The sequence below is a fragment of the Megalopta genalis genome, chromosome 2, assembly GCF_051020955.1.
Source record: "Megalopta genalis isolate 19385.01 chromosome 2, iyMegGena1_principal, whole genome shotgun sequence".
NCBI lineage: Eukaryota > Metazoa > Arthropoda > Insecta > Hymenoptera > Halictidae > Megalopta > Megalopta genalis.
The window spans coordinates 7832528-7848268 of record NC_135014.1 but is presented as its reverse complement, the minus strand read 5'-3'; the positions used below and the strand labels follow the sequence as shown (position 1 = coordinate 7848268).

Below are 15741 nucleotides of genomic sequence, written 5' to 3'. Positions count from 1 at the left end.
GCAAAATTAATAAGTGTAAATCTTCAGTACTTAAAAATGAGTAATAAAAAGAAAGAATTATGTAATCATGACATGCACATACTTTAGCAATACGAATTAGTCCTTGAATTTGATTAAACATAGTAAAAACATTGTGAACAATATGTTTAAAATTCGTTTTTATACATAATAAAAACACGTTACCGTTACATTATCGGCATTAGTTAATAATTAGTATGTATTAAGCTGTTCATTACGTAAGATTAGTCTGCAGATCGTTGGAAACGGCATTTTAAGGTAACTTCACGTGCTTCCGGTATATTGAACCAACCGGGCTAACACAGTGGTTCAGAAACAGTAGGGCTGTAAAATAATTTTGATTTTAGTATATTATCACATAAAGACAGAATTACTTTAGAGTGTAAATATGGATTCCATATCGTCTTTATCACCTGGCTCATTAACAAGTTCCCAACGAGATGAGCTTATGGATCAAATTAAACAACAAATCGCTGTTGCAAACGCACAGGAGTTACTTACGGTACGATTACACAAGTCCATATTATTTTTTACTTTTGCGAACGTAAGATGAATGACTGGCGCGGATTTGATCTCATATTTTTAGAAAATGACAGAGAAATGCTTCAAAAAGTGTATAAACAAGCCAGGTACATCGCTGGATAGCTCTGAACAGGTAACATCGTTTATTTTGTAAAATATAACCTTAAAAATTGTTAAATATTGATACAGAAAAGTAATGATTTGTAAATCGACTGATTTTTAACTTTTCCTACTACAGACCTACATTTATGGTGACTCAGAAAAGTAGCACACAAATCATTTTGTAACATAATTTTAATCCAAAATATTTACTTTCGTTCGTTAATATTTCATATAATTAAGTTTATGAACTGTAAAGTATATTTTATGAAATATTAATAAAAATAGTTTAAATATATTTGTACATTTGTTTTTATATACAACGATACACATTATGTAGTTATTTTTAAAATTTCATCACTATAAATGTCTGAAAAGTAATTATGTCTTATAAATACTTATATAAAAGGGGAAAATATATATAAGCACAATGTTATACTTTAAATCTGCCATAAAACTTTGCTTGAGACTATCATTTTTTAAACATTGATAACATAAATTGATAATATAAATTATCTTTGTATATAATTAAAATCATGTTACAATGTTACATACAAATTTAGTGAATACGTAGATTAGTATACATCTCACTAATTTTGGTAATTTTTAAATATATTATCAGGGGTATGATACTTCAACCTTACAACTTCTAACTTTGTAAAAAAGGTACTCTTAATTAAAAGGCGTTTGCTGGTTATATATGTATATTAATTCCTGACAAATAAGCCCACAGGTCCCACACTGACCCATACGCCACCACAAACATCTAGGATTTACATACGTAGGATTTATTGGAATAGTAGTAACAGTTTTTCACAAATATCTTCGAAAAACATATTTAAGAATTACCAAAATTGGTTAAAGCTTGCCCTAATCTATATAATTACTGCAAATTTTTCTTGTGAATATTAGATCATTTTATTCATTATTTTGTTTTATTTACAGAAATGTGTAGCAATGTGTATGGACCGATATATGGATGCATTTAATCTTGTATCAAAAGCATATAGTGAACGACTACAAAGAGAGCGTAATAGAATGTAAAAGTAAAATTTTTTGAATAAATTGTTTTCTTATTGTACATCTAGTAGTTTACTAAAAAGTAATAGGTATATGTCAACTATTTTCCAAGCATTGTTAGCAAGTATCACCATTGTATAATGTCATCAATACAATGTGTATTTATTATAAGATTCTCACAGAGTAAATTGTTGCAACTTAATCATGAATATTAAACAGATTTGTACATAAAGATATGAATTCTATTTAATTGTAACTACCAAATAGATTCTTGTATTTGTACATTTGTGTACACTCATAAAATATTTAAAATTTTAATAGCCTAATTAATAATCACATTGTTATGTGCATTTATAGAATATTAACATAATGTAATAAATTAAAATTGAATAAATATATAATTTTTAACATTTTGTACATTATATTTCCATGTAATATTAAAACACTTGTATAAGTGTTGTTTAATTTACCAGTTGCAATGTAATAGTTTGTAAAAACAAAAATTATTTAATAGAAATTAGAATTATGTAATGAGTAAATCATTGATATGGTTTTGGATACTTACATGAGTTCAGAATAAAGATGAAGTATTCGGGGTAATTACAAAAAATGTACACCATTTGCAAAAGAGAAAAATCTTTATAAAATAAATAACATATACATGAATATCATTACATCGTACTTCAAAATCATAAATAAGTAACTTAGGTGTTTTGTAAATCCCACAATTCCATAGTATGTATTTGCATTGTTTATTATTCATACACACTAAAAGGCACAATATAGCTACCAATATTTCAACGTGGTTACAGATGTAATTACCTAAGACTGTATGAAAAAATATTGTGAATAATTCATTAATACTTCATCTGCTTAATTTGATAGTATAAATTAGCAAATAACAATAATTACAACTATTTCGTACCAGTGTTTGCAGGATCTATAATCAATTTGCATACAGTGCATTAAATACCATTATCGTATATACAGATTAATACAGTTACTTTTCATAACATAACAAATTGATATCTTTACTCATTTATAATATTTTTTTTCTATTAAAAAACTGCTTTAAAGATGTATGTAGAAAAAAAGTAATGTATTTTTTTTCTTGGAACATATACTTCCAAACTTTTTTGTACTGCATTCTCCTACATGTGTCATGTATAAAATGAAATGTTCGCATATTTGTAATGTACGCTACATATACATTTTATAAATGTTTGAAAATAAAAACATGTAACAAGACTTTTGAGTTATTTTGCATATGTATTAGAGTAGGTGAAATCTATTCATCTGTTACATATAAAGAAGAAACGGAAACAAATAATGACATCTCTGAGAATTAACAATTTAGCATGCTATAACATGGTAGCAGACATTGCACAAAATTTAGAAGTTAGTAATCTAAAAAAGCAAAATGTTATTGAAATGTGATCATCTAATATTTTAAGTAATATTGTTTTCATTGAAATTACTCTAAAATATATTATCGTTAAAGTAATAGACAATGTGCAGCATTATATTTGAATTATACTTAAATAAGGGGAAAGTGATGTAATATGATAAGAAAATTTGATAAATAGAAAATACATGTAATCATCTTGAATCTCATTAAATAGACATATTCAGTTCGTGTTTACTATTAACAAAATACAACAATGTATGTGAAAAATAAGCAGTCTATTAAAAAATGAGTCTAAGAATAAACCATCATCAATTAAGAACTTTTATTGTGCTGTTGAAAAATAGATCAAAAACTATAGGATCACGGTTGTGTAAAAAAAACAACTTCTAGGTTTTATTAATTTTTTAAAACCGAAGAGTCTGCAACCATGTTAAATTCTTCCCCAATTAAATTAGAATTAACACAGGCCATAAGTGATATCAGTGATATCAGTGTATCAAAAATTTCTTTTTACATGAATGTAACAAATATATTGCCGATATTAGCAAATGTAAAATTGTTATAAACCTGTAACAAAATGTTCATACGTGCTAAAATGCGAGTGGACTACATAACTATAAGACAATCATGTTTAAAATTAATTGAAACTACATAAATATAAAAATGTTTGTATATCCTGTAATACAAATGTTTATAGAAACAATTCCTAATTTTATAAGAATGAAAAATAAAATTTCAACATATTATGTAATTATAAAATATTTCTTAAATTACACACACACACGCATACACTTGCCCTCTTTCTCGCGTCAGCTCTCTCGTTCTTATACTCTATAGTGAAAAATACTTATGCTGTAAATTTGCTTACTAATTCTAACAATACAACAAAAGTGTAATAATCTTCATAACAATGGAATGTATTTATGCTTTACGTCTATAGTGTAGGAATGTTCAGTGTTGTCCTGAAATTGTGTTTATAAAATTATGTTATATTGATTTTAAAATGTAACCACGTTGATTGGTCAGGAACACACCTGCTTTAATATTATACATAGAGATAAAAGACGATTCAAACTAAGTGATTTCATTGCTCTACATATACTCTGAATAATGCAGAAATAAGTGAATGTATCGTTTTGTTATTTCAATAATAAATTTTTATAAACATATACTGAAGATATGAAAACAGTAATCAACTTTTTTATTTGTAGCTAATGAAGGATTAAACATGAAAAATATGTAAAATAAGAAACTCAACCACTAGCAATACTAAGAAGAAAGTACCATGTCAGTTAAGTAATTGATCTCAATTATATTTCTTATTGTGAATTTGTATAAAAATAAGCAGACACATATTCAAATGTTTATGTGATTGCGCACTGTTTACGATGGCGTTTAATGTTAAAATCTTAATGTATCAGTGACTTACTTACGCAATTTAACTAATAAAAGAAATATAATTGGTACTTTTTCACTTTAAATTATAAGTGTTCCCCTAAATAACGCGTTAATAAATATTCTTTTAAAGAACACTTATTCGCAAAAATGTTTATATATGTGTTTGTTTTTTGGAAAGTGTATCTCACATGACAAAGTTTCATTGAAATCAATGCACAAACTGATACGGTTTCTTCTTAAAAATAAATATGTCACATTGTATTATAAGTAACATTGCTATAGTGAAATTACATTCAATAATTATTTTCTATTTAAATTGTATATGAAATGTTTTAGTTATAAATGTTATACTTTTAGTCTTAAATAGGATTAGTCTTGTGCAGATGGAATTGTAAGTTGCATTAAAAGATTCTGAAATCTCTTTGTTTGAATCCATTTTAGTACTTAATATTGATGATCTCACAGTAGTTGTGTGCTACTAAAAAATTTTGTGAAGAAAGCAGGCTGTACATTTTTACAAACAGATTTTGATTTGTCAAGCATTCTGTTGATCCACCATGAATTGTACTTAGTTATTGCATCTTATTTGCGGCATAGTATATTTATACGAATATTTTTATCAAGGTACTGGATTGCCCAAAAATTTAGTTTCTTAGTCTTAAGCTTCTATAATAATTGAGACATTAAAAATTAGGGATGCAAAGAAACACATGAGCTCCTAATTTCCATAAAATAACTTCAATTTTTATAAATAATTATTTCGGTTTCACGTATTTAGCACCATTACCTTTCAAAAAAATAATTTGATTTATTTTTAGGCAATCCATTTTTAGACGGATAATTTATCAATATTGCTATCGATACTATACCAGTATCTTCAGTTAAGTGAGGTAATTAATGACATTCAGTCATAAAATCAGACAAGAATTATTCTGGTAAACACAACAAAAATATTACAAAGTTTTTTTTTAGAGAGACATAACTAAGTATCCAACAATCATTAATGTAGCTGATTACTTTCCACTTCTTAAAGTATTTTAACATTGAGATAATTGGCTTTAAGAATAATAATACTAGACATATTTACAGAATAACGTAGAAGGCAGCTTGTCTGAAAATCTAATTAAAAGTCTTAGTATTACAATTCTAATTCAATTAACAATGTATCACAATTTCCAAAACAAAAACATTTCACATTCTGATTTTGACTATTCAATGTATCAAATTGAATTAAATAATGTTTCACATTTTTTGTATCAATGCAATTTTCTAATTGCAAGTGTTCCTTACTGCGTTACGGCGGTGTAGATACGATAACGACACTTGTTGTACAAGTCTATTGGAACTTTCAAATGATCTCTGTTTTCAATTCTTAGATTTACACGAAATATAATTTTACATCTTATTGCAGTAGCAACAAAAGGCATTGGCAGTTTAGTTTGTTTTCCCACATGTAACTCATTTTAATAATATAGTTTATACCTTTTTTTCGTAAATACCTAAAATATTTTAATGTTTATTTTATAATAAATTCAGAATATTCGTTCAAAAGTTGTCATTTTTAAATACTGCTAGAATATATCAAATATGAATTTATGAATTGTACAAAAATATGTTTCTATTGAGAAATATCTATAAAATACAGAAAATGTAACACTTCTGGATATAGATTCAGACATTTCCCTTCTACGTTTTTTGTAGAAAAACTTATAAGTATTGAGCCATAAATGGCAGTGCCATGTCAAAAACCAAAATAATTCTGCAAGTTTGTGATCCACCATAATCTGCATTAACATATTTAATATCCCAATGTAGGATATCAAGTATGAATATTATAAAAAAAAAATAACGTCTTAAAATACTTGCAGAATGTAAAAGCTGTACTTGCTTTTTCAATTATAATTCTTTTGCGCAATTAGCAGTAATACCCGTTGTAAAATTTGATATATTTTTATCCATATTTATGTCTTCAAGCTAAAAAAGAATTATAAGTGGAATATTCAAACTATATAAGAAAATTTGTTTACTTAGTAGCATATATTAAACAAAAAGACCTTTGTTTCACATTGTGTTTACTTACACATGAAGTACTGCTTAATACGTCATCAATTTCCTCAATTTCTTCACTTATTTCTTCACTATGCGCACTTTGAGTTTTGTCTTGTCTTTTTGTTTGTAATTTTATTGGGCTATTTAACTTTTCAGGTTCTTTGGTAGGGCTTTGATCATAAGCACTACCGGATGCAGATGAAATGAAATCTTCTTCGTAATTATCAACACCATGTGTTCCTGAAAAGATTATTTTAATAGTATAAGACGTGAAAGTGCATAGCTACACTGTAGATGATTATGCAAATGTGCTACTCAAGAATTACTCAAGAATATTAGGTATAATTTTCTATTTTAAAATAAATTTGCACAGACGCCTACAGTCCATAAATGTTTAACATATATCAACATACCAAGTCCAATATCCATCAATTCTTTCAGATCATTAATATTAGTCTTTTTACCATTTAATGGCGGGAGATCACTAAGTATAGAATGGGATTTCTTATCTAATGATGGTAAATCTTGTAAAAAGGATTCACTATTATGTATAGTATTGATATTTTCTTTTTTTCCATCAACAATAATTTCTTCAAAGTATACAGTTTTCCCAAAACTATTTCCAGTATTAACTGACTTTTTATTTTGTACGTTATTTGCTATTTGTAAATCCAAACTATTTATATTATTTTGCTTACTTATATCTTCATTTTGATTTGTTTGCAGTTCAGTAACTATAGATTCATCAAACTTAATTAAAGGCTCGGTTTTATTTAGTAAATTTGTTTGGATGGTTGCATCTACTTCAGTCTCCTCTGTCATGTGATTCATCACTGTAGTTGTGCCATTCGGACTTACAGAGAGTGTATCAAAATGCATATTATTGTTCCCTGTGCTATCAATTCCATTGTCTTTTTCTGAGTCTTCAGAAGCAATACTTTTCCTGAGAGAATTATTTTGTTTTTCAGAATTTGATCGATCTATTGAAATATCATCAAAAGACATTTCTTTACTCTTGTTATCATTTATTGTCATATTTATTGGAAGTTTTGGGCTTTGTTGCGAAACACTCTCCAGTTTACCCGAAATATCATTATTATTGGATAAAGATGCTGTTTCTTTATTTAATACCTTCGGAATGGAAATTTCAAATGTTGCATTGGCAACATTTGTGTCATTTTCATTGGTTTTATTAAACCTGCTGTTATCAGTTTCATTCTGTAATAATAATTATATTTTTTAATTATATTTAACATTTTAAATACAATATGAATTAAAATGTTGTGATATAAATACCTTCTGTGTGTTATTGAAGGCACTAATCATGCTATTTTTTAAAATTTCACCAAGTAATGGTTCATTTGATTCAATACCTAATTCTTCACATAATTTATTTCTTCCAACATAATTATATTCTTTTCCAAAGTATGTCTCTGGATCATATACAGATATTGTATAATCAAGACCAAAATATTCTAGGAACTCCCTAACCAAGGAAAACAATAATTTTCCTTCTGAATTAGCCAGGTACTGTTTTACAGTTTTATTGAGAAGTGGTTCTGGATTCTAAAATATTAAATTAATTATGCACTACTAATGCCTTAAAAGATTATGAAACTTGAATAATAAATTCTTATTATTGTTTACAGTGAAAAACGCCTACTAAATTAAATTACAAATAAATCAAATTCTCTCTTTATATTACTACAATTTAATATTAACCCTATGTTATTAATAATACTACATTATAAACTATGATTTCAATATCGATCAATGGAAATTAAGATATAATCAATTTTTTTATAAGTCCTGACAAGAAAATTCAAAGATTTTTTTAAGACATATTACAGAAAATGTTAACATACCATTACTGATTCTTGTTCTTCTAAAGCTAAGAACACACTTGCTCTCAGTTCTGCCTATAACATTATAAAAGACTTTAAAAAGAGTATTACAGCAAAAATTTGAAAAATTTGATCAAGTTCCTTGACACAATATACATAACCTAGAAAAAAAGGCGTGATTTTTAAAATTTCGTTTCAGCCTACCCGCACTTTAGCAAGAACACCATTATTCTCAAGGGTTTGCACCACCAAATCCCGTAATTCTGTATCTTCCTCCATGGAAATGTTTCCGTCTATCATGATTATAAATAAAAATTACTCCCGCAAACACTCAAGAAATGTAAATATTTACGCTTTCCATCGCGTGTCTTCTTTTCACAGATGTTTACCTAGAGATTATTTTTTCCCTGCCTAGGGAGTTTAAACTCAACTTTGAGAAAGTTGAATGTTGTACAGTATTCTTTTCTTTATATGTGTAAAAATGTATTCTCGCGTTCTTTTTCTTCGATTATATGAAAGTGTATATAAAACTAAAATAGAGCTTATTACACAATAGTTGCTTTTAGAATACAAAACGTAAAATAAGTGATCAAATTTAATACTTTGTTCGATTATATTACAATATGTCAGTATTGCCAATATACTTTAGTTTTTAATTGTTTTATTTATGTAAAAATTAAGATATTAGAAAAAAAAATAAACAACGAAATCTGTACTAGTTGATTATTTTTGTGTTCATTTATGTAAATAATTATGTTACTTTCTATACTGACATATTAAGAAAAAAAAACCCGGAAGTAACATAGCCATTCAAATGCAACGAACGTTTCGAAAGTTTAAATCTCATATTACAATTGTACATTATATACTATGTATACAAATTGTTCTTCCAATTTCAAATACGTAAACGTCATATGCAATATTTTTATTAGATACTTATTTATTTTAACATTTTATCGAAATCGAAATTCGAGTAACAATAAAATTCATTTCCAAGATTATTTTGATGATGAGGTATAAAATTACAAATTTTAACATCCATTAGCTTTCCTACTAATTCTGCCATAACAGCACCTGGTAACAAAAAGTTGTAAATTAATTTTAAATAAGAAATAAGAAATAATCACTTACCTGTACAAAGAACAATATTCTTTTTTGCCAGGAATTTGATTGTAAGTGCAGTTTTTGTTAAACATTCGTCAGAAAGAAATGGTGGATCAGCTATGACCAAGTCATAATAACCTGCCATATTTCTTGTTAAATCCAAAGGAAATTTATAATTATATGGTACATAGTCAGAACCAAATATTTTGAAGCGTTCGTCATACTCAAAAAGTGTTACTGTTAACAAAGAATTTGCTAAACATTTATTAAAAGTCATATCATGTAAGTCAAAGATTTATTCCTAATAAATTTATACCTTGTCGTAAGCCACAGTTTTTTTTTAATTTATTGTAAAGTGTAGGACATGAAATTAAAGCAATCTTTCCAGTAGAATCTGTAGAATTTATAGCACCTTTGACAAGAGTATCTGTAGTATACTCGTCATACCAAAACTGACTCAATTGCTATCAATATTGAAAATTCAGAGATTATACAGATCATATTAATATCTTCTAATATAGCTAATATAACATAGTTATTGAGATATAATAAAAGTTAACTTACCCAGTTTTCATCGAAACAAATATCTAGACTTTGATTTTCTGAAATGCATTTTAATTCATTTTCCCTTTCTTCCTTTTCTTTAAGAAATTCATTTAAAGCAGCAAGTGTTGTGGGACACAATTGTAAATCATCATCGTCACTGTTGCTCATTTTTCGTACGATTTTGCTACACGCATATATCTTATTAATAAAAAAATACTAAATTTTATCGATATGATCGATTGAACAAATCGTTTATATATTACATTTGAATCGACCAATTACTTCTATAATACCTGCAATAATATTATACATATGCATAAATTGTATTTAGACAAATTTGTTGATTTCATGACAGCATAATTAATTTAAATTATATGTTTTTTCAAATAAAATTCGTATATACATATAATGAATCGAGGAACAAGACGAAATGAGTGATTTTTTCAGATATTCTTATTGTATGCCGAATGTCTTAATTATCTTTTTTTTTACGCACCAAACACATTCATTAAATATTTATAATTACGATTGTAATTTTACAGTAAATTAGCTGTTTACTATTATACAGTTTTAATTATGTTATATTATGTGTGTATGGAATAGTATTGAACAATAAAATTCCTATATATGTAGAATCCAAAATGTAGAAATTGACCTTTCACAACGAAGATTATAATATACAGATTTATTACATATTACACATCTCTCCTTTTCCCATGGCCACATAACCCTAATATGTACATATTGTCCAATATTGGTCTTAGGTTATCGAATTGCATCATATCAATGCAAGAATTGATTTGCCGGTTCGAAATCAAAAACAACTTTTAACTCATTCTTGAAGAGAAGAATAGAAATATGACGGAGAATATGACAAAAATAGAAGATGATATACAATTGTTCCAACTAATTGGATTGAGTGAACAAAAGGCTAAAGAAACTTTAAAAAATAAACAAGTATCTAATAATTTGAAACATGCAATAAGACAGGTTAGTTAATTATTTAATACTTAAGAATACATAGACTTATAGTAACATTGAATTCGTTATCGTTCATTATCATTTATAAATCTTCCATTTACTTAAATTTATTATGAATATATAATTTTTATTGGATTTAAAAAGTACTATTTCTATTATCGAGTTATTGCCACATTTGGTTTTACCATATGTAATCAATAAATATGGAATTTGTAGGCCTCTCACTATGGAACGATTACTCCAGAAATTGGAGTTTTATTGTACCATCTTGCTTCAAAAATAAAGAATCAAATTTTTTGTGAAATACCATTTGTGGTTAAATACATATTTGAGAATAAGTTAGATACAATACAGAGGGTCGATGCAGCATTGGGTTATCTACTTCATCATGTAGGAGAAGTACATAACATTTCAAATTTTGAAGAAGAATGTGGTATAGGGATTGTAGTTACCCCAGAAGAAATTGAAACTGAAGTAGAAAAAGTTATAGAGGAACATAAGTCAGAAATATTGGACAAGAGGTTTTCTTAATTACTTTATAATATTAAATCTAATTCTAGTTAACATTTTAAGATACAAAACTGTATGTATTTACAGATATCGTTTTAATATTGGTCCATTAATGCAGCATGTTCGTAATAATTTAAAGTGGGCAGATGGAAAAGCAATTAAGAATGAATTTGATGTTCAGATTCTCGTACTACTAGGACCTAAAGTTGATCTTGATTTTGCTCCACCTCCTAAAACAGTAAAACAAGTTAATACAAAAAAAACGGAGAAGGAAAAAGGTAAGTTGCAAAGTTATAATTAACTTTTAATAGCTGTAATGGATTTTTATGCATCCAAATTTTCTTTCTTCATATTATAAACAAAATTTTATTTACAATACATATAATTAAATTATCATTGATTTAAGTAATTTGTTATAGTCTAGTAGTTAAGATTTTAATAAAAAAGAATTAGACTGCATATACAATGTTTGAAAAGCAAATTACTTAATATTTTTTTTTATTCAGCAGAACTGAAAAGTGTGGTGGCATCGAGTAAAAATATAGGTGCTCAAACAATAAGTGAATTAATGAAAACTAAAGTTCATTTCCATAAACCAGGAGAAAATTATAAAACTGAAGGATATCCTGTACTTCCAAACACGCATAAGTTGCTGCAAGAGCACTTGGAAATAACAGGTGGTAAAGTAAGAACTAGGTTCCCACCAGAACCTAATGGAATTTTACATATTGGGCATGCAAAGGCAATCAATATTAACTTTGGGTATATTTTATTTTTCAATGTTTCTTATGCTCCATTTTTTTTGTTTACTGTTTCCAGTAGAGACATTGTTTTTATTGTAGATATGCTGCAGCTCATGATGGCATATGTTTCTTACGTTATGATGATACAAATCCGGAAAAGGAAGAAGAAAAGTTTTTTCTTGGTATTCAGGAAATGGTAGAATGGCTTGGATATAAACCAGCAAAGATTACACATTCTTCTGACAATTTTCAACAGTTATACGAATGGGCTATTAAACTTATAAAGGGAGGTTTTGCATATGTATGTCATCAATCTAGTGAGGAAATAAGAGGTTTCAATCCTCCTCCAAGTCCATGGCGGAACAGACCAATTTCAGAAAGCCTTCAACTCTTTCAAGTAATTACATTTTCCATAGATAAATAAAGGATCTCAACAATTTGTATACATAGTTCTAGAAGTTATATAAATTAATAATATACAGTAGGGACTCCCTTATTCAAACATTTATTTTTAGAATATTCTGGTAACCAAGCGTACTATTATCTAAGCATTGTATTATTTAGATACGTCTACACCTAATAGAGAAATTGAATTTGATAATAGAATGTTTTGGTATTAGGATATTACAAAAATAAACCTTCGGTTAAGGGTGTCTCTACTGTACCAGTTGGAATCTTATTATTTTTCATGTAGGATATGAAAGATGGCCTACTTGAAGAAGGTGAAGCCACATTACGTATGAAAGTAACATTAGAAGAAGGAAAACAAGATCCAGTTGCATATAGAATAAAATACATACCTCATCATAAAACAGGAGATCAGTGGTGTATTTATCCTACTTATGATTTCACCCATTGCTTGTGCGACAGTATAGAACATATCACGCATTCTCTCTGTACAAAAGAATTTCAATCACGAAGATCATCGTATTATTGGCTTTGCAATGCTCTGGATATTTATTGTCCCGTACAATGGGAATACAGTAGGTTAAACGTGAGCTATACGGTCGTTTCTAAGAGAAAAATTGCCAAATTAATTGAAGAGGGTTTCGTGTCTGACTGGGACGATCCTCGGTATTTTAATATTATGTTCATAAAAATATAGAAACCTAAGTCGTATATTCTAAAATCATATGATTCTGTTTTTTAGATTATTTACGTTAACAGCTCTTCGCAGACGAGGGTTTCCTCCTGAAGCAATAAATAACTTCTGTGCACAAATGGGTGTAACAGTGGCTCAAGCAGTTGTTGATCCAGCTGCTCTAGAAGCATGTGTTAGAGATGTTTTAAATGTAACCGCGACTCGACACATGGCTGTTTTGGATCCTTTAAAAGTGACTATTAGTAATTTTACACATGGAAACCCTATTAAATTGACTGTTCCCGATTTTCCTAATGAACCAGGGAAGGGACAACATGATATTGTTTTTGATGAAGTAATCTATATTGAAGCATCTGATTTCCAAGAGGTACAGTTAAACTTTTACACAACAACATAATAGAGAAAACACTGGCTATTATAATTATTTTTAAAATGTTATAAATGTTAATGTAGAAAGCATCGAAAGACTTTCGACGATTAACTCTGAATCAGGCTGTTGGTTTGAAACATGCAGGAGTAGTGCTAACAGTTAAAGAGATAGAAAGGGATAGCAGTGGTAACATCGTAAATATTATTGCTACACAAGAACCTGCTTCTGAAAACAATAAGCCTAAGGCTTTTATACATTGGGTGTCAAATCCTATATTGGCATCTATTAGGTTGTATGAACGTCTGTAAGTAGGTGGATTTATTTTGTTTTATTTCATAATAGTTATATAGCTTATTGATAAATATTAATAAATATTATAGATGTGAATTTATAATTCTCTTACATGTAGATATTCTCAGCTTTTACAACACTTTTCTTACTAATATACAATGTTATTATTAGATTTAAACACAAACATCCGGAAGATGTAAATGAAGTGCCAAACGGCTTTTTGAGCGATGTTAATTCTAGCAGTAAAAAAGAAATTGTTGGATACATCGATGCAAGTTTGGTAGATTTGGCGAAACCTCTAGATAAGTTCCAATTTGAACGCATTGGATTTTTCTCTGTAGATCCTGATACTACACCGGGAAAGGTAAAAATGTGCTGTGACATTTAGATATTTGTATTTTTATAAATGTGCTTTTTCTGTTTGCAGCTTGTTTTCAATAGAACCGTGACATTGAAAGAAGATTCAAAAAATATGTAAACCAAATTAATTTACGAATACGTGGATAATTTAATTTAATATTGCTTTATTTCGAAATTTTATTATAATTTACAATTTCAATAAAGTTTTGTCAATAATATTTTTAAACAATAGCCCGATAACGAGTATGTATAATTAATTCATCATACAGTTCATCATGCAGGATTCATAAGTAGGGATCATATATTTGATATTTATAAAAGCATCTTCACCCCCATATATCTCGAGCATTTCAAGTGTTTCCTGTATCATGTCAGCAGGATTTTCTCCTCTTTGCTGTGCGTAATCAATCCCTTCTCCGAGGTTGACTAAAATATTAAATACAATTATTATTTTAGTGTAAATATATCACCACCGATTGGAAATTTCTTTTTCTTTTTACCATTTCTATCTTTTAACAAATTAAGAACTGGCAAGATTTGTCTAAAATATGGCACTAAAGCCTCTCCAACGCAATCTGCTGAACGTACAAGTTTTTGAAGAGCTCTCATTGTAATACAAATGATTTCTGGCATTTTTGTATTTAGAGCCTCTGCAATAAATGTATATATTTTATAATGTTAAGGTATGTAATTTAAAAGATTGTTCAAAAAAAAAGAAGAAATTACTTTTAATAGGAATTATTAATTGAGGTACAACTGGCAAAATCTTTGGACCTCCTTGTTCCAACATATCAGATATTCCCTGTTCTACTAAAAATTTATGCGGTTCTTCAGTTTCTGTTAATCCGTCGAAAAATAATGGCAAATAGTGATGGAAATCTAAATTTTCGATTTCAACTTTCCAGCAGAGTTTAGGTCCGAATGAATCAGTTTCTAATGTAATTGGAAATACACCGCGTTCGTAGAATTTACGAAAAGTGGATGGTTTAGGCGGCTGCGGATTATACAATCCGCACCGTGGAGGTTTTGCAACAACAGTGTTTTCCTGAAAATTTTACTAATGAATGTTTTAATGAAAGCCACATACGTGCATGCAATAATAAAATAGTCAAATCTTACTTGTAAAGCTTGAATCGTAAATGCGGGAACAACTCTCGGTTTCTTTTTTTTGTATCGAGGAATATCTTTCCGAATTTCATTCCAAAATTCTGTTTCATTTACCATTCCGATATTTTATTATGATATCCAATTATTACGAAATTTCTTCTTGTACTAACACCTTTACGTCCAAACTGAAGTATGTAACACTTTCACATCGAAATCATATCACTTTGCTAAATGAGGGTGAAGACTGAAGAGACTGAATGAGTTATATA

The 15741-nt window shown here is 28.1% G+C and overlaps 5 protein-coding genes across 11 annotated transcripts; 2 read left to right on the top strand and 3 right to left on the bottom strand.

Moving 5' to 3' along the window:
- The first annotated feature begins 245 nt into the window (after positions 1 to 245).
- LOC117218291 (mitochondrial import inner membrane translocase subunit Tim13-B) lies at positions 246 to 1720 on the top strand. The gene is made up of 3 exons (XM_033466578.2): positions 246 to 520; positions 605 to 673; positions 1585 to 1720. Exons 1-3 carry the CDS (start codon positions 407 to 409, stop codon positions 1681 to 1683), a joined length of 282 nt encoding a protein of 93 aa, XP_033322469.1. The 5' UTR covers positions 246 to 406; the 3' UTR covers positions 1684 to 1720.
- Positions 1721 to 2278: 558 nt separating this feature from the next.
- LOC117218321 (uncharacterized) lies at positions 2279 to 8914 on the bottom strand. Its single transcript, XM_076528801.1, has 6 exons — positions 8563 to 8914; positions 8380 to 8433; positions 7811 to 8080; positions 6928 to 7732; positions 6546 to 6754; positions 2279 to 6439 (listed from the first exon to the last, which is right to left on the bottom strand). The coding sequence occupies exons 1-6, from the start codon at positions 8656 to 8658 to the stop codon at positions 6362 to 6364; spliced, it is 1512 nt and encodes a 503-aa protein (XP_076384916.1). The 5' UTR covers positions 8659 to 8914; the 3' UTR covers positions 2279 to 6361.
- Positions 8915 to 9268: 354 nt separating this feature from the next.
- Positions 9269 to 10801, bottom strand: LOC117218344 (EEF1A lysine methyltransferase 1). 5 transcript variants are annotated; one of them, XM_033466652.2, is made up of 5 exons: positions 10664 to 10801; positions 10027 to 10301; positions 9779 to 9926; positions 9490 to 9717; positions 9269 to 9432 (listed from the first exon to the last, which is right to left on the bottom strand). In XM_033466652.2, exons 2-5 carry the CDS (start codon positions 10174 to 10176, stop codon positions 9299 to 9301), a joined length of 660 nt encoding a protein of 219 aa, XP_033322543.2. In that variant the 5' UTR covers positions 10177 to 10301; positions 10664 to 10801; the 3' UTR covers positions 9269 to 9298. The 5 variants fall into 5 exon arrangements, with proteins under 5 accessions (XP_033322543.2, XP_033322545.1, XP_033322541.2 ...); XM_033466654.2 differs by having other exon boundaries at positions 9486 to 9717; positions 10027 to 10192; positions 10664 to 10794; XM_033466650.2 differs by having other exon boundaries at positions 10027 to 10192; positions 10664 to 10794.
- Positions 10802 to 10859: 58 nt separating this feature from the next.
- Positions 10860 to 14596, top strand: GlnRS (Glutaminyl-tRNA synthetase). Of its 3 annotated transcripts, none has more exons than XM_033466636.2 (10): positions 10864 to 10998; positions 11206 to 11510; positions 11587 to 11777; positions 12009 to 12261; positions 12342 to 12639; positions 12937 to 13316; positions 13393 to 13711; positions 13798 to 14018; positions 14177 to 14369; positions 14433 to 14596. In XM_033466636.2, the coding sequence occupies exons 1-10, from the start codon at positions 10867 to 10869 to the stop codon at positions 14481 to 14483; spliced, it is 2343 nt and encodes a 780-aa protein (XP_033322527.1). In that variant the 5' UTR covers positions 10864 to 10866; the 3' UTR covers positions 14484 to 14596. The 3 variants fall into 3 exon arrangements, with proteins under 3 accessions (XP_033322528.1, XP_033322527.1, XP_033322525.1); XM_033466634.2 differs by having other exon boundaries at positions 12006 to 12261; XM_033466637.2 differs by lacking the exon at positions 11206 to 11510 and having other exon boundaries at positions 10860 to 10998; positions 12006 to 12261.
- Positions 14513 to 15734, bottom strand: LOC117218346 (parkin coregulated gene protein homolog). The gene is made up of 4 exons (XM_033466655.2): positions 15485 to 15734; positions 15092 to 15410; positions 14866 to 15015; positions 14513 to 14791 (listed from the first exon to the last, which is right to left on the bottom strand). The coding sequence occupies exons 1-4, from the start codon at positions 15587 to 15589 to the stop codon at positions 14619 to 14621; spliced, it is 747 nt and encodes a 248-aa protein (XP_033322546.1). The 5' UTR covers positions 15590 to 15734; the 3' UTR covers positions 14513 to 14618.
- Between the last annotated feature and the right edge of the window lie 7 nt (positions 15735 to 15741).

Bases quoted from the DNA above. Each gene is read 5' to 3' on its own strand.
- LOC117218321 (XM_076528801.1), bottom strand. From the start codon at position 8,658: ATGATAGACGGAAACATTTCCATGGAGGAAGATACAGAATTACGGGAT. The intron at 8,081-8,379 runs GTATGTTAACAT...TTAATATTTTAG, and splicing joins AAGAACAAGAATCAGTAATG to AATCCAGAACCACTTCTCAA. The intron at 6,440-6,545 runs GTAAGTAAACAC...ATTCTTTTTTAG, and splicing joins TATTAAGCAGTACTTCATGT to CTTGAAGACATAAATATGGA.
- LOC117218291 (XM_033466578.2), top strand. From the start codon at position 407: ATGGATTCCATATCGTCTTTATCACCTGGCTCATTAACAAGTTCCCAA. The intron at 521-604 runs GTACGATTACAC...TCATATTTTTAG, and splicing joins ACGCACAGGAGTTACTTACG to AAAATGACAGAGAAATGCTT. The intron at 674-1,584 runs GTAACATCGTTT...TTTTATTTACAG, and splicing joins CGCTGGATAGCTCTGAACAG to AAATGTGTAGCAATGTGTAT.
- LOC117218344 (XM_033466650.2), bottom strand. From the start codon at position 10,734: ATGTGGCCATGGGAAAAGGAGAGATGTGTAATATGTAATAAATCTGTA. The intron at 10,193-10,663 runs GTCAATTTCTAC...ATATGCGTGTAG, and splicing joins TATAATCTTCGTTGTGAAAG to CAAAATCGTACGAAAAATGA. The intron at 9,433-9,489 runs GTAAGTGATTAT...TTTTGTTACCAG, and splicing joins GAATATTGTTCTTTGTACAG to GTGCTGTTATGGCAGAATTA.
- LOC117218346 (XM_033466655.2), bottom strand. From the start codon at position 15,589: ATGGTAAATGAAACAGAATTTTGGAATGAAATTCGGAAAGATATTCCT. The intron at 15,016-15,091 runs GTAATTTCTTCT...CATTTATTGCAG, and splicing joins ATTAATAATTCCTATTAAAA to AGGCTCTAAATACAAAAATG. The intron at 14,792-14,865 runs GTAAAAAGAAAA...TTAATATTTTAG, and splicing joins TTTGTTAAAAGATAGAAATG to TCAACCTCGGAGAAGGGATT.
- GlnRS (XM_033466634.2), top strand. From the start codon at position 10,867: ATGACGGAGAATATGACAAAAATAGAAGATGATATACAATTGTTCCAA. The intron at 12,262-12,341 runs GTATATTTTATT...TTTTTATTGTAG, and splicing joins GCAATCAATATTAACTTTGG to ATATGCTGCAGCTCATGATG. The intron at 13,317-13,392 runs GTATTTTAATAT...TCTGTTTTTTAG, and splicing joins TCTGACTGGGACGATCCTCG to ATTATTTACGTTAACAGCTC.